General features: G+C 39.7%; 1 protein-coding gene across 1 annotated transcript; it reads right to left on the bottom strand.

Moving 5' to 3' along the window:
* Positions 1-263: 263 nt before the first annotated feature.
* On the bottom strand, positions 264-13366 carry cahz (carbonic anhydrase). The gene is given in 8 exon segments (XM_034119662.1): positions 264-1054; positions 1056-1127; positions 7556-7711; positions 9149-9211; positions 9391-9483; positions 10518-10636; positions 11490-11687; positions 13243-13366. Coding segments are annotated over 8 exon segments (783 nt in total). The 5' UTR covers positions 13277-13366; the 3' UTR covers positions 264-1006.
* Positions 13367-24507: the final 11141 nt, after the last annotated feature.

The raw sequence follows: 24507 nt of genomic DNA, 5'->3' as shown, positions 1-24507 counted from the left end.
TGTCAACAGATTTCACATAACTGTATTAGGTTAGTTGAAAGCAATAATTAAATTAAGTTTAAATATAAAATATTAGATTAAACTTAAATATATCAGAAAATTGATAAATGCTTTCATTTTCAAAACAAGTTTTAGTATTAAAAAGCATGGAGACATCTTTGTTGTTATACCTGACAAACATCACAGCATGTCCTTTATGCTACATTCACCGTAGATAGGCTAGGTGTGGGTTTACATAGTTATAGTATTCCGCAACAATCTTCTGTATATCTTTTTCCTTCAGTGCAATGCTGCTAACAAAAAATAATATACATTTTTTTTTTTTTTAATTGTATTAATTAAGTTTTAGAATATATTGGCTTCTATTTTGAGTATATTTAGTGAAAGAAAAAGCATATTATATTGGCACACATCAATATTAATTAATTATAATTAATTATGAGATTAGGAGCCAGAAATCCTGTCTCTCTTTGTGACAATTTCAGGAGATCTCGGGTCCCTCTGTTAGCCTATAAAGACTTAAAATATTAGGCCACCTTTGTCTGTATTAAGGCAGTGTCTGACCAAGGGGACAATATGTATTTAATATTCCATGAGGGCACAACGTATGACCCAATTTACACTTCATGCATCCACCCCTACTACTCACAATGAGTAATGCCAGGAGGATCTCTGTGAAAATAGCCTTTTACTGTTTGATTTCCATAAAAAATCTATGGTCTGTCTAGGGAGCATATCCGTGGCTCAATGTAAATAAAAATATCTTAAATATCATCTGGACTTTTGATATGATAAGCGTAAATATGTCTTGTGTCTTCATAGTGTCAAAGCTCAAAAATCAGTTATTTTGTTCAAGATACATCCAGTAAGTCTATATTATAGAAACTTTAAGCAGATCTACTTCAAGTTCATTTCCTTAAGGCTAGTATAAGCTGACTGCATGTGGATATAATAGGAGAATGAAGGTTTGTGTAAGGAGGGAAGGAGGAAGCAGTGAAGATGAAGCTTATTTGAAGGAGGCGCGGACCTGACGGCCCTTCAGAGGCTGGGGGGGGGCGGTAGTTGTCCACCATGCAGCATGGAGCCTCTCCTTCTCCGGTGAAGAGGAGGCCGCGGAACCTGGCCATCTGATGAAGAAGGAGAGACACAGGTGTTTAAATCAATGAACCTGTGTCCTGGACCCACCACACTATGTTGGTGTAATATAGATTGTATACACTGTTTACTATTTTTAATGTTTCTTTGAGACATAAAAAAAGAAACGCCCAACACTTGAAAAAAAATCAACTATATGAAAATGTCATCCGATCTGGGACAGCCAGGCAAGAGCCAAAAAATGATTAATTGTGAGCGGAAATAGAACATCTGAAATCTTTACTGCTCCACTACAATAAAGTGGTGAGGTAAAGTGGAAAATAGGCCTTATGGCAGACACATGTCCATGAAACATAAATACTCTGTTCAGCAGGATAATATCCACATATCCACACTAGTTTATGATTTTTGAAGCACAACTGCAGTCGGCTGAAGTAAAAATCTAACGTTTGGCAAACTCATTGCCAGGCTGTGAGTGTGTGTGCTCAGGCTGAGTTCAGGCTGAGTTTCGCGGTGTCTCGCTGTCTCGCAGACCCCACGCAGCAACCAGGAAACGACACCAGTAACCCAGCTCACACTGTCCGCTCCTCGCAGCAGCGAGCCCCGCAACGTCCCGCCAACACGGCACCCAGACCCCACGCAGCATTCTCATCTGTTTGTCATTACTGGTGTCATTTTCTGGTTGCTAACGCCATTGTAACACATAATCACTGATGTTCCGCTGTAACGGTGGTGGACTCATCAGAACAGAGTGGGCGAGCTGACCAATCAGAGCACAGTGGGCTCACAGGGAGGGGGGGGCAGGAGCTCCAACACGCCGTTTAGGACAGAGAGTGAATACACATACTATACAGAGATGCTGTATGAGAAACCAATGTGAGTTTGGAACATTGAACAATGTAAATCTATTCTAGTAGACATCAACAATGGAATTATGATAAGTAGAAATGGCCATGACATGGGACCTTTAACAAAGTGACCACACCAATGATCACATGACTCCATGTTCCATAAGGTTTTCTAATACTGGATCACTGATAAGTACCCAATGCTTGAAACGGTGTTTGTTATGAAGAATCCATGACTTGCACAGATTCAAAAAAACTCTTGGTTTCAGACAGGCCAGCCGCCAACACCTCCAGGCAGAGCCAGGAAAAACAGGTCAATATCCACGTCACCTGTCACCTGCAGTAACAGGTCCAGGAGAGGGCTTCTACTGGGGTTTGAATCTCTGTCTTCACCAACTAAGCCTTTGGAACCTCTGTTTTGGTTCATTGGAAGATTAACATGTTTAAGGTTGTTTAGGGGAAGAGCCATAAGAAAGTATTCCTTCTAATTCAACTATCTCTGATTAGGTGGGCATTACAAAACTTCCCGCACATACTGTATGCATTCTTACAGCAGACCGTACTCTATTTAACCTTATCTGAGGATGAACGCCTCAGTCCTGCATGTTCGTCTTATTGTTGTGTAGTTACCTCCCATGTCTCTCTTTCGTTTCGCCTCTATCTAAAACCTAGTCATGATGTCTGCAGTTAATAAAAAAAAACAGACACAGAGCATGTGTTTCCTAGGAACATGAGTGATGAAACGTTCTCATTAGCTCTTGAATCCTCAGTTGGCCAAATCAAGGTGCACTTTGATGTACGTTGGAGAAAACAGGTGAGCATTAGGTGCTATTACTGCACATGCCCTAGGGCGGAAGAACACATTACCTGGATCGTGTTAAACTACAAGCAATGCAGTATCTAATGCAATCAGCTGCTTCACTTCTTCCTGTATATCTGTTATCTAAGTGTTATATAGAGCCACCCCCACACCCCTTAATGCTGCTCTGCTGTTATCTCCCATGTGCACATGGTGGTGCAAAAAAACGCCCTGCTGACCCTGAAAGTAGTCCCATGCACATACATGTACAGTTGTAGCATTATGAAGTATAAGGTAATTGTCCAACAATTAAAACAGGCTTATTTCACTACAAAACAAAGTAAATCTAAACACTAACCAAGTGAAGACACATATGTGAATTGTACCCCCCACCCCCCTTAATTCATTGTTGGGAGAGTCATTCCGAAAAGTTATTACACCTGAACATTTTTTTTAAAACTGTAAAATGATTAGCTACTCTACCAACTTCTCGCTAACAAAAACGCTAACAAAATATCTCCAGTATATTTTTCTTTATTCTTGATGCCATCACTATCTTACTGTTGTGTGTGTGTGTGTGTGTGTGTGTGTGTGTGTGTGTGTGTGTGTGTGTGTGTGTGTGTGTGTGTGTGTGTGTGTGTGTGTGTGTGTGTGTGTGTGTGTGTGTGTGTGTGTGTGTGTGTGTGTGTGTGTGTGTGTGTGTGTGTGTGTGTGTGTGTGTGTGTGTGTGTGTGTGTGTGTGTGTGTGTGTGTGTGTGTGTAAAAACTAAAGCAGCAGGCTGCAGTAAACAACATTTCCTCTGGGAGCCATTTAGCCTTTAGCTAGCTGGTGAGCTTTAGGAGGATTTCTCTGCCTCAGCAGGCTCAATCTGCAATGCTGCACTTCTTCACCATAACAAAGTAAGCGTTAAACTGTACAGTACTTGTGTATCAACATATGTATTCCTACATTAACAACATTCCTCACTTCTTAAAGCTGACATCTATCTGTTAGGGTAGTCAAACAGTGTTAAACCTTTAGGAAAAGCCTACGGTATGTCACATGAAGGTACAGGTTGGCAGTGTTCAATATGTAGAGAGTGCAGTCTGCAGATACAGGCTGTCAGTGTAATCTGAGTGAAACACAAGGTCTTCAGGGCGGCTCAGACACACCCTGCTCTAAAGCATGATATGACTTCTGACCCTCTTGACGTTGGCAATGTTTAAACCAACATCCAGGCTCCTTGCACAAACACATAATTAGAGGATCTAGAGCAGGGGTTCCCAAACTTTTCAGCCCGCGACCCCAAAGATAACAGTGCCAGAGTCAACGGGGGGGGGGATATCAATAGCAGTGGCGAGCCGTCAGGGCCCTCTAGGCCCTCTGTGAGGGCCTAAGATATTCTAAAAAATAATATTTAAAAACATTTAAAAATATATATTTTTTTTTAAATATATATTTTTTTAATATTATTTTTGTTATATTTTTCATTAGTTTTACCGAAAAAAAACTTGATTTAATTGTATTTAAAATAACATTTCCAAAGAAATAAATCCTTCGAATCTGCCTGTTCAGTCTCTGTTGAATGTGAAGGGTTAAATGAAAGAAGCTCGTCTGGCCCTCTCTGCGATTCACAGAGGGCCCGCTATAGTAACTGAACGAGAGAGTAATGTCAAATGACAGTACAATTGACCAATCATATCTTCCCTCTAAATGGGTGGGTTTTATTATCGTGGACTTTATGACAAGTTCCGCCCGCTGTGAAACTTTTCTTGTTTCCATAGCAACAACAACTTCCTGTCAACAGCGTGAACTCGCCTTCAAAATAAAAGCATGCCAAATTACACTTAAGACATACAACTGCAACGAAAGTAACAAACACAATGCAATATCATTTTCAATGTCAAAGAACACAAATTGGGTTCACAGGTGTTGTTTTGTGTGGTAGAGGGTCGCTGTCATTGATGCGTTTTGCACCCTGGGCCGTTTTTTTGATATTCCGCTGAAGTATACGCTGTGACGTAATAACTCTTTTTTTTTTTTTTTTTTTCGAGGGAATTGGTGGGGGTCAGAGGGCCTAGGTATAAAGCTCATGGCTCGCCACTGATCAATATATATTGCGGGAATATCACCGCAATGGAGCAAGCTTAAGTTTAACTTTCAATTGCATGATATAGCCCAGCGCAACACCTTCGTCAAACATGTTGCCACTTGTTTGTACCATTTTCAGGCGATTTGTAATCTGTTCTAGAAAGACGATGTGTTTTTTTGGATTTCAAGAAGCATATACATGTAGAACAAACAATGGATGTCTTTTATGAACATTTATCCATGCTGAAAGTAGATTTAGATGTGTTATGAGTGAGATAGAGACTATTATCTAATATATGCATCCGATGAAGCATTGCATGAAGTCTATTGATGATCAGAGGCTGTTGTTGGGGCTGCATACACGTTTTTTTTATTTTTTGTTTTGTAGGCAGACCATGCAGGCCCCAGAGAGTTAAACTTGGGCCTGCGACCATAGTTTTACTGTATTTTGTTTTGAAAATCCACAGCGGAGGTTTGTGTCGTACTATGCAGTGTATTTTGCATTTCTCTCAGTAGCCAACGATCTGTGAGTCTGTTGGCCCGGCAGGGGCGGATCTAGACAAATATTCATGGGGTGGCAAGAGGGTGGCAGGAGATTTTGAGGGGTGGCATCCCCTGGCAGAAGTATATGCTGATTTAATCGCAGTCATATCAATCAATGTTAACTTGGAAAGCTACAATATTAATATTTTAACTCAATAACATAAGTGCCATTATTGTGGCACATCAGTAAAATATATAAATATATAAGGTGGCAGACATCATTTAATGAATTTTAACTGAACAATAACTGAATGAGTTTGTTTCACTCTTAGACCAGCAGGGGTACCAAATATATGAAGACTGCTGCAATAAGTACATTAATTAGCTGTCTCATTGATGTTTGTCTGAATGAATATGATAATATTAACAATCATATTATTCCTATCAGCTGTCAATCACTGTTATGATTCACATATTCATTTATTATTGAATAAACTATAGTTTTTGGAGGATTTAATGATGAATGTTCCTCAAGATGCTTGCTCACCCTCCTTCAAATTTGAAAGACAAGTAATTAGCATGTATCAAAATTCAAAAGATTCAAAGGAACAGTTCAGCGCCCCACGACTTTACTGCAAACAGTTACAACCTTGACTTTACATCAGAAAGAACAAACATTAAAGAAGTGACTAACTGCATCAGTTAGGGTTAAAAAACGTGTATTCAGCTAAAACATACACATCGCTGCAGTTATTATCCAGTGGAAAGCCCTTACCTACTGGCCTAGTTAAATCAAAGTGGTTACTTTTTTTTGGCTGGGCAGTGTAGTTTTACACACCGTCTTATTTGACTTTCTCAGGACTTGAAACTGTTTTTTGGGGGCAGACCCCCACAAAGAAAAAATATATATACACACATACAAGGTCATAATCTTAACAGTTTTTTATACTCATCGAGTCATCCGTGAGCAGAGCATCAAGTTGGCATGCCTATAACAGCTGAATGCGGCGATTACCATGTTGTTCAGCAAAACGCCTCACAAACGTATTAAGATCTAAAGCTTTAGTGTGTTTTGATTCAATGCTGAGTACAGCCAAACTTGACAGTCTCTTCTCTGTCATTGTAGACCGCAAATACCTCATTCCTTCCGTCCACTTGGATCCGAATGGTTCTCGTTTTGCGCCGTCCCGTTCAAATGAAATCGCCGCCAATCATATTTCCAAGCTCACGCCAGGGCCGGGGTGGGGTTACAAGACTCGCGTCTTGTGCTGCATTCATTGCACTCGGACATTAGAGATTTTCTCTCATATGTCCGATGAGCCACAACTTTTCTTTCAAAACAAAGATGCCAACTGGGGTGGCAGCCGGGGTGGCAAGGCTATTTTTTAGGGTGGCAGTTGCCACCCCATGCCACCCCGGTAGATCCGCCCCTGTGGCCCGGACATAAACTCTGTAATAAATGTAGTCTACATTTCATAAGTGGTGTTAAACCTGAGAGCATTTCACAATATTTGCACCGGGGCCAATCACAATCTTGTTACGCCACTGGTTATGATGAAATAGCCAGTTATGTTAATTCGGCAGTTATTTATTGGATATTCTTTTGGTTTTCTTCAGACTCCCTGAAGCTTAACACCTCACGCCTTGTATTTTCTAATTTTGAGTGAAACACTTTAAACTTCTACTGGATAATTCAGCAGGATCCTCACCAGACTACATAATAGAAAAGCAGCATGTCCAACCTGCATCTAGTATGTGGACTTTCAAGACAAATGTCTGTATTTAAGAACTGCCACAAAGCTATTTTGTGCACGTACTTACACACATGTGCATATGTGCACTGAAACACCCTATGACCTTCCTAGCAATATTACATGTATTTGAATATTAAAACAACAAGCTATAATTATTCTGCAATCCAAGAACAGAGAGTGTACAGCAGCAGTTTTATAACCCTATGTAGGCATTTGTTTTCCAACAACGTTAAAAACAGCACTGTGCATGTCCAAATATCTGGATGTTATATTCACAGTTTTTTGTATACAGTTGTTATATCAAGGTATATAGGGTAAAAGTATATATCCACTTGTTGGCAGATCAGAGCAGAATCATTGTGTTTCACTGTTTATGTGGCTTTTACACAGGACACACAGGACAGACATTCACAGTAAGTCATAATCAAGGTTATCAACTCTGAAATGTGTATTAAACAGGAAGTACTCATTTTAAATCTAATGTAAGTAGAGAGTGAGTACGCACCTGTACGGGGCTGACACTGATTGGCTCCTTGAGGACGATCCAGCTGACGCTCTCCAACAGAGGGGGCGTGGTCAGAGAGCCGTCATAGGTCCAGAAGTCCAGAGAACCAGGCAGGAGGGTCTTTGGGTCGAAGTTAGCAAAGACGGTCTGCTTCCCCTGCAGGTGTGAGGGCGGAGGAACAGGGAAGAGGGGGTTAGGAAAGGAAGGGAAGCAGTTGTCACTCATTGTTAACCATTACAATTGTAGGTCTTCCAAGAATTTAAAATATGTTTCATTGACAGAATAAGCTCATTTGTCTTCAGGAAATATGTTTTGGTATTTGCATGGATTTGTGTGTTTTTAACGTAGGCGGCCTGTGAGGCTCAGGATACGGAAAGCTAATATTTGACCAACTTTCATACATGAACACCACAGAAGACATTATTATGTTTTACAGCATATCATAGACCTACTGAAACACAATAACTAGCTAGAATGTTTATACCAGGTGTAAACATTCATTTTGATGCTAATAATAATAATATGGTAGCTTACAAGGCTACATAAAAACAAGACTCAACGATGCCGGGCTAATGTGCTACCAAATGATTTAGCGCTTCACAAAAACAATGCAAATACATTGAAATTGAAACATGACATTACAAATGAAAATGAAAAATGAAATTCATACACTATGTTTATTGGAAAAAGAAGATTTATGAAATACTGTTGCTGTGAGCTAAAACAATGCTAATGCAGAGACACCATCCGTTACTGTGCAAAAAGACATGTATACAATCTGTGATATACATCATGTAATACATCTTCTTGCTGGAAGTGTACGTTGAGTTTGTAGCAGTTTGTACGAGCCTCACTCTGCTTGTTCTGACAGTCAATCATCGTTACTGCTCTGATAGTGAAGTTCTTAATAGTTATCGGATTATTAATCAGAATCAGAATACCATTATTCGTCCAACAGAGGGGAAATGTACATTGTTACAGAGAAAGTAAAGAGCCAGAAAGAGTAAAATATTGACTCAGAGACATGCATACAATATTAAAGATAAAAATAGAAATTACACAAATTACAACTTACAAAAATACACATCCAGGTGGACAACATTAAAAACCAATTGCAGTATTTTTTTTAAATAAGTGTATTACATTACATTACATGACATGTTACTTGTTAGACGCTTTTATCCAAAGCGACTTACATACTCAGTACTGTGGGCAATCCCCACAGGAGCAATTTGGGGTGAAGTGTCTCAGGGGCACAATGACATGCTGACTGCAGTGGGGTTTGAACCTGTGCTCCCCCGATCCGAACACCAACGCACTAATCCAATGCGCCACACGCCTCCATGTTAAGTAATGTGCTATAGCAGCCAGCTAACCGTAGTGAAAGTGGAAGTATGTATTGCACAGTTAAATGTATTTGTTGACGATAAAAACCTTATATAACCTGATATTTGGAGTGGCTTATCAGAATGTATCGTAGCAGTAGCACGTATGACTTTTAGGAAACATTGGTAAGCACAGTAGTAAATCGACCAATAATTTATGGAAGGCTAAGCTTCTCTAGCGTTTTTACCCCCCACCACTGATTTTTACCTTGGTCTTAATGCTGTCAAAGGCATCCAGAACCTTCTGAAGCCGGGGGTTGGCGGCACCGATCTGAAGGACAGAGACAAACACAGTTACATTTACAGTAAACTTTAGCTTTATTTATTTAGATTGTCTCTTAACCTTACACCGTCCTGTGAAGGGCATGAATACTTAAAGCTACCCCCCACTCCCTGCCTTCAGTGCAGTCAGACTGAGAGCTTGTCAGGGATGAGTCACTGATGACTCACCTTGAGGAAGACCCCCACCACTGCAAGGCCATCAGGCTGGCTGGCTGCCTCTCCAAAGCTGGGGTACTTCGTGTTCCAGTGCACCAGGTGAAGCTAGCAGGGAAAGAGGCACATTCTAAGACCCAGGCTACAGAAAGTGTGTCATCTTATCCAAAATATACTGTAACATGTGCAATAACGTGGATATTTTACAAATAATAAGACAGATCTCTAAAAAGACGACCAATGCAAAATGTTTCAGCCAGAGTTTGAAGCGCATCTGTGATAATGTCAGATGTATCTGACAAATATAAATATACCATTTTCTTTATTATTAGAGATAAACCACCAGTCTGATTTGTATGACACTAGGTGGAATAGTATGGCATGGGCCAAGAAAGAACCCGTTACGTTTTGAAGCAGACGGAGTCCCAGGTCAGATATATGAATTACTGTTCACTTATGGAAACGATCCATCTAGTTAATTTATTTCTTAATAGAGTGCCACAGTGACGCGTCCTAAAACCCGGAAGTAAGCTTCTTCCGGTTCCTTCGACAAAAACGCAATGCAATTTCTCCATAGGATTTTGGAAAATAGCTCGAAATAAGGTCTGTGGTTGAGACACATTTAAGAGACGGATCACGTTTTGTTCAGTCGGATAATCTCCACATGTCTACCCTACTTTTATAATTTTCGAATCATAAATCTAATCAATAGATTTATGATTGATAGATTTATGATTAGAAAATTATAAAAGTCCTATGGAGAAATTGCATTGCTTTTTTGTCGAAGGAACCCATGCGCAGCTTACTTCCGGGTTTTAGGACGCGTCACTGTGGCACTCTATAGGTTCTAAAAATAACCTAATTTGAATATATTGGAACTAAAGACACTGGAATCCATCAATTTAATACCCAATATGTTTTTGTATTGAGTAATGTAAACTCCAGTCACCCCCAGTTCTTTCTTAAACAATTACAGAAGTAATGCCCATTGTGTGTTTTCATACAGAACCATTAAGAACAGTGTTACTCTTAAATGTTTACTGAATTATCTTGCCAAAGACAGGACAGTTCCACCATCACAGACCACAGGCTGTTCAGGCCCTGTTCCTGCAGGGTTAGTGAAGCAGCAGCTCCTTCAGTACCTCACAGGGGAACTTGATGCCGTTGACGGTGTGTTCGGAGCCTTTGCCATCACTCGCTCCCCAGTGGAAATGAAACTGCTTCAAACGGTACGTTCCAGAAATAGGACCTCCAGTCAGGACTGGTGAGCACAAAAGTCATTACAGATGCAAAATGTCAGTCTGAATTAAATACTGTAGTTCTACACATTCTACAGACCTTTGATGGAAACAATTATGGAGAAATCATCATCTGATTTATCATTAATTGCAATTAGATAATTTCGTCTTTATAATGTGCAGCACTTATCTTTTTAAAGTCAGAGAAAATTACACATTGATGACGTCATCATCATGAGAGGAGAGAGAGACGATGAGAGGAGACCGGATAGAGACTATAGACGAGCAATGATACAGATGCGTGAGAGAGGATAAATATCTAGATCAGAGAAGAGAATATAGAGTATATCAGATATATATATATCTCGCTCTCTCTCCTCTCTATCTCCTCTCTATATCTCTCTCGATCTCTCTCTCTATATCTATCTCTATCTCATCTCTCTAGCTCTCTCTCTTCGATCTCTCTCTCTTCTCTCTCTCTCTCTCTCTATCTCTCTCTCTCTCTCTCTCTCTCTCTTCTCTCTCTTCTCTCTCTCTCTCTCTCTCTCTCCTTCTTATCTCATCGCGGAATACTCCGTTTATTATTCGTCAAACGAACATAGCTACAGTGTAGTTATTTCGATGAAAATCTTGTGTCACAGGCTTCTCCAACAGTGCAACACAAAACAGAAAAATATAGTGCAAGTAAATAGTAAATACAAGAAGAAAAATTGTTTAAAAAAGTGAAATAGTGCAATAAGAGTCTATGCAAGTCATTGAAATATGATATATTAGGTAAATAGATAAATAATTTTTAAGTAGCAGCCAGATGCATATACATAACTATATTTATGTGGCCTAGTGTCCTAACACTGGAAGCTGAGCGGTGGAACTTACTGGAACTGTTGGCGTCGTCCTCGTAGTCCACCTGGAAGGAGTGTCCGTTGTTGAGAATGCCCTTGGTGTTGGAGGGGTCATACTTGAGTTTCAGAGACTTCAGAGTGGAGTCGTACTGGGCCTCCTTAGGGACGATGTTGATGGGAGACTGTCTGGGCCCGTTAGCCACGGGGAAATCTTCACCCCATTTTTCAGGCCCTACAAATACATATTTAAACATTTAATACCTCATGTTAATGTGTTATGTGTGGAGCACTTTTGCTCCAGCTTCTTTAAAGTGAGTACATACGTGGCAAAGAAAATACTTCTTCTGTTGGCGTCTTGTCTTTGTTTTTTAGTGCAGAAATACATATTCAGATATTAATTAAAAATAATAAAAGTTTCATATTCAATATTATTTTCAAGTGAACTCAGCTGCTGTGTGATATTAGGAACATTTCAATAAAATAACAGCAGTGCAAAATTACTCATAACGTAAAAACATCAGGAGTGTTTACTTGCAGAAGGCTAATTACTAACTGTTTATTACTACTAAATTGCAATTTAAGCAGCATTTAAACACTGCTGTGTCACTAAATTATACAATAAATGCACCTTACTTTTAACATCGTAGTAGCAAGTATATTGTCTATCATCTGATGCTTATAAGGTGAATGAAACAATACCTGAATAAAACATTTAATAATATCATAAAAGTAAAAGTTCCCCATTTAAATATGTTTTGTTATCATTCAAATAAACAAACAATTAAGTTAATGTTAAAGAATGAATGTGCTGGTAATTCTGTTAGGTGGAAAGTCCACTTTTTAAAAGTTTTGCAAAAGTTTGTTTTGCAAAACCTACATTCATAACTGCCCAGCAGATTCTGAAAAGTTATGAATATTCATAACTTTTCAGAATCTGCTGGGCAGTTATGAATGTAGGTTTTAATAATAATAACAAAAATCATAAAATATAAAATATTGGCTTTTTTTTCTTCCAGTAAGTACATAAAATATTAAAGTTAACTAACAACCCTGTCCTGATTACTGAAGTAGGCTTATGTAATAAAAGTGGTGGAGAGTAAATAAGTATATTTACTCAAGTACTGTACTTAAGTACAAATTTGAGGTACTTTACTTGAGTATTTTGTTTTTGTGCAACTTCATGTTTCTACTTCACTACACTTCAAAGGGAAACACTTAACTTTTTACTTAGTTAGTTTCTTTTTCTTCCGTTTTTAGTTACTACGTACTTTATAAGTTCAGAGTTTTACACACAACACTTAGAAAGATCTTAGGAAATTATGCTTCAATATTGATTCAAAACATTACCAATGAGTGGGTTGACGAAAAATGTATTAGCAGTCATATTGCAAATAGTTTTTATTTAAGAAACATTTCACAACGTTTCAGTTTCTCAAAAGTGAAGATTTGCTGCTTTTATTTTGGAAATATTTTAATAGTTGAGAATTGTATTTGTAAATGTAATTTGAGCACTTTTCATCCTAAAACGTTAACTACATTTCCCTATTCATACCTTAATACTTTTACTGAAGTAGTATTCTCAATGCAGTACTTTTACTTGTATGGAGTCTTTTTCCAGTATAGTATTTTTACTTTTACCTAAATTATCTGAACACTTTGTACACCACTTTGTAATAATTTAAGTAATGTAATTGTTAATGAGGAGTGGTCTGCACTGACTGCACACAGAGTGTAGGGTAGCACGTGTCCACCTGTTACTCCTGAACATCCCATCATACTGAGCTCACCGTTATTCGCTCCGTATCCCCATCCGTGAGACATGGCTGCTGCTGCCGATAACACACACACACACACACCGATTAATCCGCGTCAGCCTGCGGGTCACAGAGAGTGATAAGGCTGCTGACACACGGGGCTTTATATAGGCTATCCCTCAGCCTCACACCGGGGGGGGGGGCCTGTCGGTCCCCAGCAGGCCGGACTATCGGGAGGACGGAGCCTCCACCCAGAGATGCGATGATGGCGCCTGGAGCTCTCCACCCCCCCCCCTCTGCTTTGCCCTGCCTCCCTGATCCTTTCTTGGAGAATTCATTCAGTGGAGAGGCGGTGTGATGTCTATCCTCTGCGCTCCCTGTGGATAAATCCATGTTGCGCGCACCACATCCACATAATATCCATCAGCTGTCCCAGGATCAGTGAGAGTGAGGATGGTACGGTCCAGCGGATTTTGTCGCAATATCCTGAAGTGTGCAGGCTCCTTTCACCTGCTGCCAGCCTCCGTTCATCCCGGTTATCCGGTTCCTGCATTAGGGAGGCTTCCAGCGGCATGGGACGCAGCTCTCTGCAGTGCCGGACCATCTTAAAACAGAGGGGTGTCCTATGCCCCCTGAAATTCTGAATTTTTTATATTTGGCCACATAAATAGACATTTCATTGTGATTGACTACCTTTACAAGTAAAACATAACTTAAAAGTACACACACACACACACACACACACACACACATACACATACACATACACATACACATACACATACACATACACATACACATACACGCACACGCACACACACAGACATATTTGCCTTAATGAATGGTTAGCTTAAAAAGCCCCCTTCTTTTCTGCATCTGAAACAGGTATTATTTTAAACACACTGCTGGGGGAATAAGTGTTACTCACCTGTTCCAGTCAAGGGCGCCGGAAGCGGGGGGGCCAGGGGGCCCCCCCACTTTTCAGCCCTGCCCCACATTTTCGCAGCGGCGGATGCCGTGGAACACTGTACAAATCCCGTTTCAATAATTCCCCTCTACTCTAAAGTCGCATCTAAAACGCGATCTGATATAGCTGTGTATATTTTGTTATGTTTGATTGTTATATTCAATCTCATTAGCTACAGGCATTTTTTAAGCTTGTAAAGCTTTCACTCGCCACTCTGCTCTTCCACAGCGCCGCTTCCCCTCTCTCTGCTGAAATTATGAATGTAAGGCGTATAGTAATCATAGATAACACGGCAGGGTCCGTTACAGTTTGTTTTTATCTGATTTCAACTAAACAAAGTCTTGGCTTTCAGAATATTAAACTTGTTTTGGCAAATTCAGATGATAAATACAACTTTGAAGCTTGTAACGGCATAATTAAAAGCAACGGAGTAACTTTACGTCACTGCAGGCATAAGAACAGCCGGTGTTTCTCGTGAGTGTTTTCCCCGGGAAACAAACACAATACACTCAAACGCAAAAATACACAAACACACACGTATACACACACTCGCGGGCTTCCCCTATCTTCCCTTCGTACTATTTTGATCATTTGCTCCGCTAATAATCAATCAGATCGATCCAGAGAAGAGGAAACTTTAAAGGCCTTTTTCTCAAAATGATGACTCTGTAACAGTCATTATATAATGTGACATATTTTGCTTAATATTTGGAGTAGCCTACAACAACAATCCTGATATCATTAGAAAGTTATGAATCTCCTCTTTCCAACAGTGTATACAACTCAAAATGTGTCTTCGGGTCAATGCGACTGATTTCGATGGAGCAGGTCACTTTGCATTAGGTAAAATAAAGCAGGCAGACATAACAGGAAGAATATGTACATTTTAACCCAATCAAATAGGACATTGTCACACCATTCAAATGTATCCATGTAAATTACAACCAATAAAAAAGCTTAGATTTGTTTATTCGTTACGTTGTTTACTTTATTTGTTACGTTGTTCTGTGTGTGTCAGCCGTTAACCTAGATAGAAAAAAGATACACTTGCAAACACGTCAGAAGAACCAGCGCAGAAGAAAACTATACAGTCAATATAAACTTAAATTAACAACTGGAAGGTCACATCCCTGACATCCACGTCTCCGGAGCCTGGACCTTCATCAATCATAGAAACAGCGAAGCCAGATGAACCCAAAAGCAACAGCTCTGCGGCCGCAGAGACTGTCAAAACCGCCGCCACCGCCGTCGTTGAACCGAAACAGGCTGGTTCTGACTGCATGGAGGTTTGTTGTCGGGACATTGAGACGGGTAAAGCTGCAGCTAACTGACCGCTAGATTATTTGGGTAAGAGAAAGGTAGGCTACTTCAACGCAGAATGGTACAAAAACAGAGAGTGGTTAATTCTTTGCAAAACCACTAAACGGGCCTTCTGTGAAATATGCAGATTTGCTGCTGTCAAACGGCTTGTAACTTTCTCAAAATGTGGAGATGATAGCTTTGTTAATATCGGAGTTAATAACTGGAAAAAGTGCCCAAGCCTCCTGGACAGCCACGAAAAGTCTAATTTCCACAGAGAGTGTATTAAAAAAAAGTGCGCTTTCTTCAGTCAAACACCAGTCAACATACAGCTTGTCAAACAACAGCGTATTGAGCAGGAAAAAAGAAGAGATGGAATGATGGAGCAACTGCGCTGTCTGCAGTTTCTAACCCAACAGGGCCTAGCAATCAGGGGGCATGCGGATAAGGAGAGCAATTTCCAAAAGAACTCGTAGCTGAGAAAAACCCCACTCTGAAAAGCTTCATGCTCACCGGGAAATATGCATCATGAGACAATTAATGAACTTATAAATCTAATGTATCGGGAGTCTCTCACCACTATATTAACTGAAATTTAAAAGCAATGCAAAACATGCAGTTATTGTGCTTCCAGCAAACATCCACTGATAAACTGCGATGTTAACAACCTCATGATAACCTCATATGTTTTAACTGAGGATCTACCTGTGTTTAGTCTAGAAAAAGGTAAATGTGTGCATTTTATTATAAAGTTGTGTATATTTACAGACTGTTGCAAAAACTAAGAAACTTATAAACATCAGGTTTAAAACTAAAAGAGCTTTACAAAAAAGTAACACAATTAGAGATGTTTGGAGTTTTATTTTAGTTATTAATTTACATTTTTTGTCAAAGAGATGCTGATTTGAAACCGTTGTTACATACAGTTACGGCATTTCCTGTTTCTGCCGGAGAGAGGGGAGTTTGTCCCAAAGCTTGCCGCTCCATCTGACAGGAGGGAGCCTCATGTGTCACTCCACGGAGTTCACTCCGTCACGGAGGGGGAGTGTGTAGGGGTAGGGTGTAGGGCGTGGTTTGGGATTGGGCTATACACACGCACTTTTTTGCCCCCCCCACTTTTAAAATGAATCCGGCGCGCCTGCCATACACACGCACTTTTTTGGCCCCCCCACTTTTAAAATGAATCCGGCGCGCCTGGTTCCAGTGATACAGTATGTTCCTCTGATGTAGTCTGTGCAGGCCCGGTTCCAGAACAAAATGACTCAGGGTGCATCTGAGATTAGAGAGGGTGCAGTGGTAAAGTGCTATTTTTATAAGTGGGGAGTGGACCTAACACCCTCTAGGGGGGTCCTCACCTCCTCTGGGGTCCGGGGGCATGCTCCCCGGGAAGATTTTTTTTTTAAATATTGAAGTTAAAAGCATCAATCTGGTGCACTTTGAGAGCAAAATGAAGAGATCTATGGATACATCTCAACATCCATATGAAACAGAACTGTAAACAGATTTACTTTTTCTTTATGGATATTTTACAAATCACTCCCCTTTTAAGACCGAAATGTCTACATGCATAGCAGAAGATGGCATCTTTTTTACAGGAATATTCCAGTCAATCTCTGTTTTGAAACCATGAGCTGCAAAATGAGCGCCTTACCCCACTGTACAGGCGAGTTGGGTACTTTTTTTAATATACCTGGGCAGGCTCTGTTTTGCCGAGGTCCTCTGGCACTTGTGGGCCGCCGAGGGGTGGCGGTGTTTGGGGCAACGAAGACGGCTGCGGCTGCTCCGCCTCCGTGGGCGAGGCGGGCAAAGCCGGCGAGTCGGGCGTTAGTGTCCACGACAGTGGCCGCGGGTAACGTAATGTCCCCATGATCTGAACTGTTATTACCTGCAGTAGATGCAGTGTTACTGCTGGCGATAAGGGCTGGTTGTTTTAACCATTTTCTGATGTCCATCATTGACTGCTGTGTAAGCACCTTGCAAATGACGAACGCACAGGGGCACAGGTCACGCGCACCTGACATAATAACGTTACTTACCGTTTAAATTGACCAAATAAATGCAGCAGACAATGTTATTTAACCACAATTACAAACATTTTATTTCAACTATATTCTTCTCCTTATTATTATTATTATTATTACTGCTATTATTATTATTGTTATTATATATGTAATATTTTTCACTTTTAATTATTTTATTTCTTTTCACTTTTATTTTTTGAATTTTTTTTTCACTTTTAATTGCTCAAATGAGGGTGCATAACGACTCAACTGAGGGTGCAATGCACCCTTTTGCACCCCCGTAGAACCGGGCCTGAGTCTGTGGGTAATAAAAACACAACTAACCTACACAGAAATATATAAATATCTAACACCAAAATATTGTTTTTCTTCAGTGCTTTGTTTCCAGGTGACTGTATCCATGGTAACAGAACAGGACCCCAGAGCAGATCGCCAACATGTAACAGCTTCAGGAAATACAAGTAGGCCTATATATTTATTTGTACTGTAATGTTTACATTTTTTGTCAAGCATTTAACATCACCAATACAAAGAATGCCAAATCAACATGTAAACCAATTTATTACAATTTATTATAATAACAAAAAAATATTTGTATGTTGTTTAAAACTTTTTTTTTCTTAAAAAAACGGTTCTATAATACTTATGGTGCCACCATACAAACTAAATGAAGGCATTTCTGAGTAATATATCTGTACTGTATATTGGATGCTGTTTATCCTTTTGTTGAAATAATGTGCATTATGACTTTTTATAATATGAAGGGACAAATGAGCTGCCAATCAGCTATTTTGAAGATGAGGATCGATCAGCTCCATGTTCTCTAACCTCCAGCTTCTATCAAAGCCCCGTTGAGTTGTTGGTGAATTTCACTTCTTTGATGACATCTGGTGGAAGCATCAGAATGTCATCCTGACCGAGGGCAATGCACAAGAATAGGAAGAAAACCAACATTTACATCCCCAGCTTTTACAGACCCTGGAAACACAGTTTACTACAAACATGAATATATACTAAGAATACTGGCAAAGATGTGATAATCACATACAATTCTAATTGTTTTAACATGTTGTGCGCTCAGTGAGGAAGTGTAGCTGTTATTTAGTTTCCCTCTGTCTGGTCATAGATTTTTGCATCTTTTTTCTTGAAATCATCTAGACAGCTGATGCACATTTACCACTGCTCTGTAAATAATATCTTCAAGATGAATGTAGGCCTACTCAATTTGCAAAAGCAGCTTACATTTTATTTGTATGGTTGTATTGTAAAAATGTAACAAACTCCCAAAAACAAAACAAAAAAGCCTGCCCCAACACTGATTTCCCTCTAATAAAGCCATTTTGTTGCCACTACTTTTTCTATTTCGTCAATTTTTAATCAATTTAATTTATGTTTTTTGTATAACATTCTATTCTTCTAATTACATTTGTACTTAAAAGACATTATTGCCTTGTTTTTATGTCATATTTTGTCCTGATGTCTATTCATATCTAAAATGTACTTATTGGGGCCATTCTAATAAATGTGCCATGTCTCTAAATCGTAAAGCATCATCATCCAATCTGGTATTATATATTGACATGCATGGCATGCATTTGTACCAACAATAATAACATATATTCTGGGTAAACAGCTAGCGTTCATCTTAATCTTTCTACTAAATGTACTGAATATCACAGAGTCAATACATTTGCTGCCATCTAGTGGTTGAAAAAAAGACAGCTTTGACACACTTTTGGTAATAGTTATTAAACAGCGGAATTTAATCAATCATATTTACTTATTATTGGTAAAGCTATATTTATTTTGAGTACTGATCATAATCTATTATGTTCAAAATACATACAGTTTTCCTTCAGTTTAAGTTCCCCCTCGTTCTTTCCCTTTACATGTTGTTCCCTTGAATATGTATCAATGCGCAGAGGTGGGTGTACTTCTCAGATCTTGTATTTGAGTAAAAGTAGAAGTGCCAGAGTAAAGAAATACACAAGTAAAAGTCCAAAATGTAACTTAAGTAAAAGTCCAAAAGTTTTAGCATAAAAATATACTTAAAGTAACAAAAGTAAAGGTAGTCATTGTGCAGATTGGTCCATTTCAGAATAATATATATGATATGTTATAATTATTGATCATTAAAGTGTTATCAAAGCTGGTAAAGGTGCAGCTTGTTTGAATGACATTGTATACTATTACTATATATTTGGTGTAACTAACTGATTTAAGAGTTGATTATATTTCACATCATTCATCCAAATCTGCAAAGTAACTTAAGGTATGTAATGGAGTAAAAGTACAACATTTACCTCTGAATTGTAGTGAGGTAGAAGTACAAAGTAGCATGAAATGGAAATACTGAAGTAAAGTACAAGTGTAACAGTTGTAAATATGCAGTGGGGTTTATTTGTAAATCATTTAGTATAATCACACAAATTCTGTGTTTTTTATTAAGTAATTCTGTGTTCTTCATTTTATGAATGGTCAATACCTGACAAGGTCGGAGATCAGTGGGCAGAGCCTCTGAAGTGTGGTCGCTGTGCTCAGAGGATTGTTTTTATGGGGACTTCCCCCTTGATATTGTGTCCCCACGTTTCCTCGCCCCTTTCTGTAAATGTTCCACGTGAGAGGAGTCACTGTGAGGAAAAGCTAATATACTGATTGTTATATCTGTTGTCAGTGATTAAACAGAGATCGTCTAAACCAGTGGTTCTCAAATGGGGGTACGTGGACCCCTAGGGGTACGTTGGAGTACTGCAGGGGGTGCGTGAGATTTATTTTATGTTAATGAAAAAAAAAACATAAGTAATGCATTTAAACAAACTACTAATAGTAGATTAACTACTTTATTCAAAAGTTTACAGTAATTCTGGATAATAAAATGGGAAAAATAAACGGGGTGCTCTCTTTTCCTCTCCCTCTCCTGACAGCCCGTCAGTCTCGTGCAGCTCGCTGAACCTGTAATAGGCCTAAGTGACCCGACAGCAGAGGTGTGGACTCGAGTCACATGACTTGGACTCGAGTCAGACTCGAGTTACCAATTTGATGACTTTGGAATCGACTTGACAACATCACAAAAGACTTGCGACTCGACTTGGACTTGAACACCAATGACTCGGGACTTGACTTGGACTTGAGCCTTCTGACTTGAGGTGACTTGATAATTTAATTCAGGGGTCTCCAACACGCCGATCGCGAGCTGCCGTTAGGAGAGCAGAATCTTCAGCCGCTGCAACTCTTGCTGAGAATCCATGCAGGCAGGGGCGGGACTTTATTTTGCTGAGCCACCATGCGGCCAATCATATGCGAGGACACACTAGGATCATACCATTATGTGAAAGAAGGGTGGGGGGCAGACGCTCCAAAGACAGCAGGTGTAGTGGTACAGGCCAGCTACAGAGCCACGGGGAGACGGGGAGCCGGATTTAAATGCAAGTGCGTCGGAAAAAGTCAAGAAATTTGCGAAAACTGAAAAAAGAAGCAGCATCTGGCTGCATGTCAATGATATTGGAGAAAGCAAAGCTAAGTGCAGGATTTGTAAAATGAAAATAACCTTCAGAGCAGGGTTTTTTTTTGGTAACCACTCAGGATTTATTGTCAGAGGTGGGAGAAGTTCAGATCTTGTACTTGAGTAACAGTACCAGAGTGTAGGAATACTCGGTTACAATAAAAGATCCTGCATTCAAAAAGTTACAAGTAAAAGTACAAAAGTATTAGCATCAAAATATAGTTAAAGTACCACCTGCAGAGGGATCTAGATTCAGGTGTTCTTTTCCCCATAGAGACGCCTCGCTGCACATTATCCCTTGCATAAAGATAGATTGTGGGTCCCTTATAACATGCTGTACACAGTGGAAATAAACATTCTGGTTACCTCAACATCAGGGATCTTATACATTAAACTCCTTCTGAATCAAACCGTCACGGTAGCCTTACCTTACTGATCCCTCTTACAATAGAAGACAAACACGTTACTTTACCAGCAGAGAGAAAAAAGATTATTAAATGATTAATGTGACTAATAAAGAGCAGTTTGATTATTAAGTATTATTCTGTTGATCGATGTCATTACATTTGTTGAAAAGCACATAATGACTTGTTTAAGACTCGTTTTGTCAAAGTTTAGGACTTGGACTTGACTTGAACTTGCCCATCCTGACTTGAGACTTGACTTGGACTTGAGCGCAAAGACTTGAGACTTGACTCGGACTTGCAAAACAATGACTTGGTCCCACCTCTGCCCGACAGTAAAGAATAAATATATTTATAACTAGTTTAGCTAGTTCCAGAGTAGATAAACTAGCTAAGTGTGTTAGGTCTAACTCTTAGTGTATTTTGCTCCGCTCAACGGTCCGTCACAGCAGCGGAGCAGTGATCCGGAAGAGCTGCGTGTTCTCCGTCAGCAGCAGCTGGTCTGATCTCTGATCTCTCTCTCGCGTCCGGTTAGACTTCACTCGCGTTTATGTCCAAATCTATCAGATCTAGCTAGTTCTAGCCATAGACTGTATATATAAATGGACGTAGTGTCCGTGACGTCACCCATAGGATTCTGCAGAGTTGCCGAGAAGCCCTTAGTAGGCGGAGTCGGCCACTAACGTCTCGACAGTGACGTCAGAGTCTAACTCCCGCCTGCTCCAGCCTGATCCAAATAAGGGCAAAGAGGCGGAGCCGAGGCGGGACCTGCTGCAGCTGGAAGTTCCAGAGCTCGCTCAGGCTAAGAAGCTAAGCTAAAGGAAACCTTTATACAAAAATACATGAAAAGTGATATGTTAGGTGTGTAGGGTTACAGGCTGCTTAACAAGCAAAACATAGAACTTAAATTAGTGATACAATGCTGAAAAGTAAAAATGTGACAACTTTGGCATGAACAACTTTTACAAATATTTCTATATAGTCTGTGTTGGTAAATGTCATCTACGTTGCACATTTCCTGCTGAAATACATGCATACCAAGTTACTGCATGGCACTTTGGTTTTGATAAAACAGTGTAATTCCACTATATAAACGTTACATTCATAATCAAACGAGACAATCTGCAAGAGAATTAGCTATTTTTTGTTATTCTTAATGCTTGTCATTCACACGTTAATAAAATAAAATAAGTAGGCTACCGATACATAGCAGAATAATTGTGGCGATGTTCAGCTTAATAAGCCTTGTTCAACATAATTTCTTTAGCTACTACAGTGGGTTGCAGGCGAATCAAGTCCGCGTTTCGCTGCATTCCTTGATCTCCAGTTATAACGCCGGACTCCGCCGCCGGGACGCCGACCGGAGCTAGCCCCCTGCGGCTCCGTTAGCTCCGGCCGGCGGACTCCGGCGGCCACCACTGGGGTAATTGGGTCCCCTTTTAACATTTGCTTAACAAGTTGGGCATTTTAACATGGGGGTCTATGGAAATTGATCCTTTCTGCAGTCATCGCCTATCGGCCAATAGATGAACTGCAGTTTGTGGCACTTCCTTATTGGCCTCCCGGCTCTGCCCCAGAGTTTGCCTCTTGGTTCTAGCTAATGATATGACTGCCTGCTTATCAAAGGACCTAAACAATAAGCGTTGCTTGGCAACGGCGTGTGGCCGTTTAACATGATGTTAAAATTGGTTTGCCATGAATTTAGTGATGGATTGTAAACATTTGAAAGGTAGCATTTAAAGGTGGGGTAGGTAAGTTTGAGAAACCGGCTCGAGATACACTTTTTGTTATATTCCATGGAATGCTCTTAACATCCCGATAGCAATTAATATCTTAAGTGCTTTGACAAAAAATCCATAAAAAAATGTCATCTGTGGAAGCCGTAGTACTGTAAAAAGCCCGGCCCGGCTAAAATAACTGGATGGCCTACCTGCCTGTCAGCCTTCCATCGGGGCACAAACTTATCTCGTGCCCTCATTGGTCATGTGCGCGTTCGTGTGTGTTGGAGGAGGGGCTCTATAAGGAAGTGGCAGATTTTCTCTGGTTGTGTATTTTCAAATTCTAGCAATCTCGAGCCGGTTTCTCAAACTTACCTACCCCACCTTTAAGTGTTTCTCAGGTACAATGTTGTTGTTTTAATAAATCAGACACCGATGGTCCAGCACTGTACTGGGAGGCGTGTGGCGTAGTGGTATAGTGCGTATGTATTCAGATCAGGGGGGCACAGGTTCAAACCCCACTGCAGTCAGCATGTCGTTGTGTCCCTGAGACACTTCACCCAAAATTGCTCCTGTGGTGATTGTCCACAGTATTGAGTATGTACGTCGCTTTGGATAAAAGCGTCTAATAAGTGACATGTAATGTAATGTACTGTACCCCTTTATATAGGCATTTATTCCCTAACAAATTGTTTTTGCGCTGATCAGGGGGTACTTGGTTGAATTTTTTTTTTCAAAGGGGGTACATTATTGAAAAAAGTTTGAGAACCACTGGTCTAAACTGTATGCTGGCTCGGGTCTCGTCCATGAACAACACAAAACACAACGCAGAGACCGCTTAACGAAACCGGTTACACAAGTACCTCAAAATTGTACTTAAGTACAGTTCTTGAGTAAATCTACTTGGTTACTTGAAACCACTATTTAGGATTCATAGGTTAGCTATCTAGCTTACAGCAGATTTGCAATTATATTGGAAGGAATTATCTCCCATTGAACAAATAAGACAATAAAACTTACATTGTGCCCACACTGTAAAAAACAAAAATTGTAAAAAAACTTTCTGCGACGGGGGCGCCAGAAAATGTCCGTTAAAAAAAGGAAAAAAACTGTAAAATAAAATACGGAGATAACATGTAAAAAAAAGTTACTTACCTTACCACAAGTAGCCTCTATTACTGTAATTTTACATGAAATATTTTTATTTTAACATATATTATTTGTTAGAATAGAGTCATAAACCTCTAGAAAACGGAATAATTATCTTTAAAAAATGATAAAAAAAAGCTAAAATACATAAAATTACTTTTATTATTACAAAAAAGTACCGTGTATCTAAGACCATTTACCATTAAAACACAAAGAAAAGAATGTAATTTTACTTTGC

Source organism: Trematomus bernacchii, unplaced genomic scaffold, assembly GCF_902827165.1.
Source record: "Trematomus bernacchii unplaced genomic scaffold, fTreBer1.1, whole genome shotgun sequence".
In the NCBI taxonomy this organism is placed as follows: Eukaryota; Metazoa; Chordata; class Actinopteri; order Perciformes; family Nototheniidae; genus Trematomus; species Trematomus bernacchii.
This window is presented reverse-complemented; position numbering and strand designations above follow the sequence as displayed.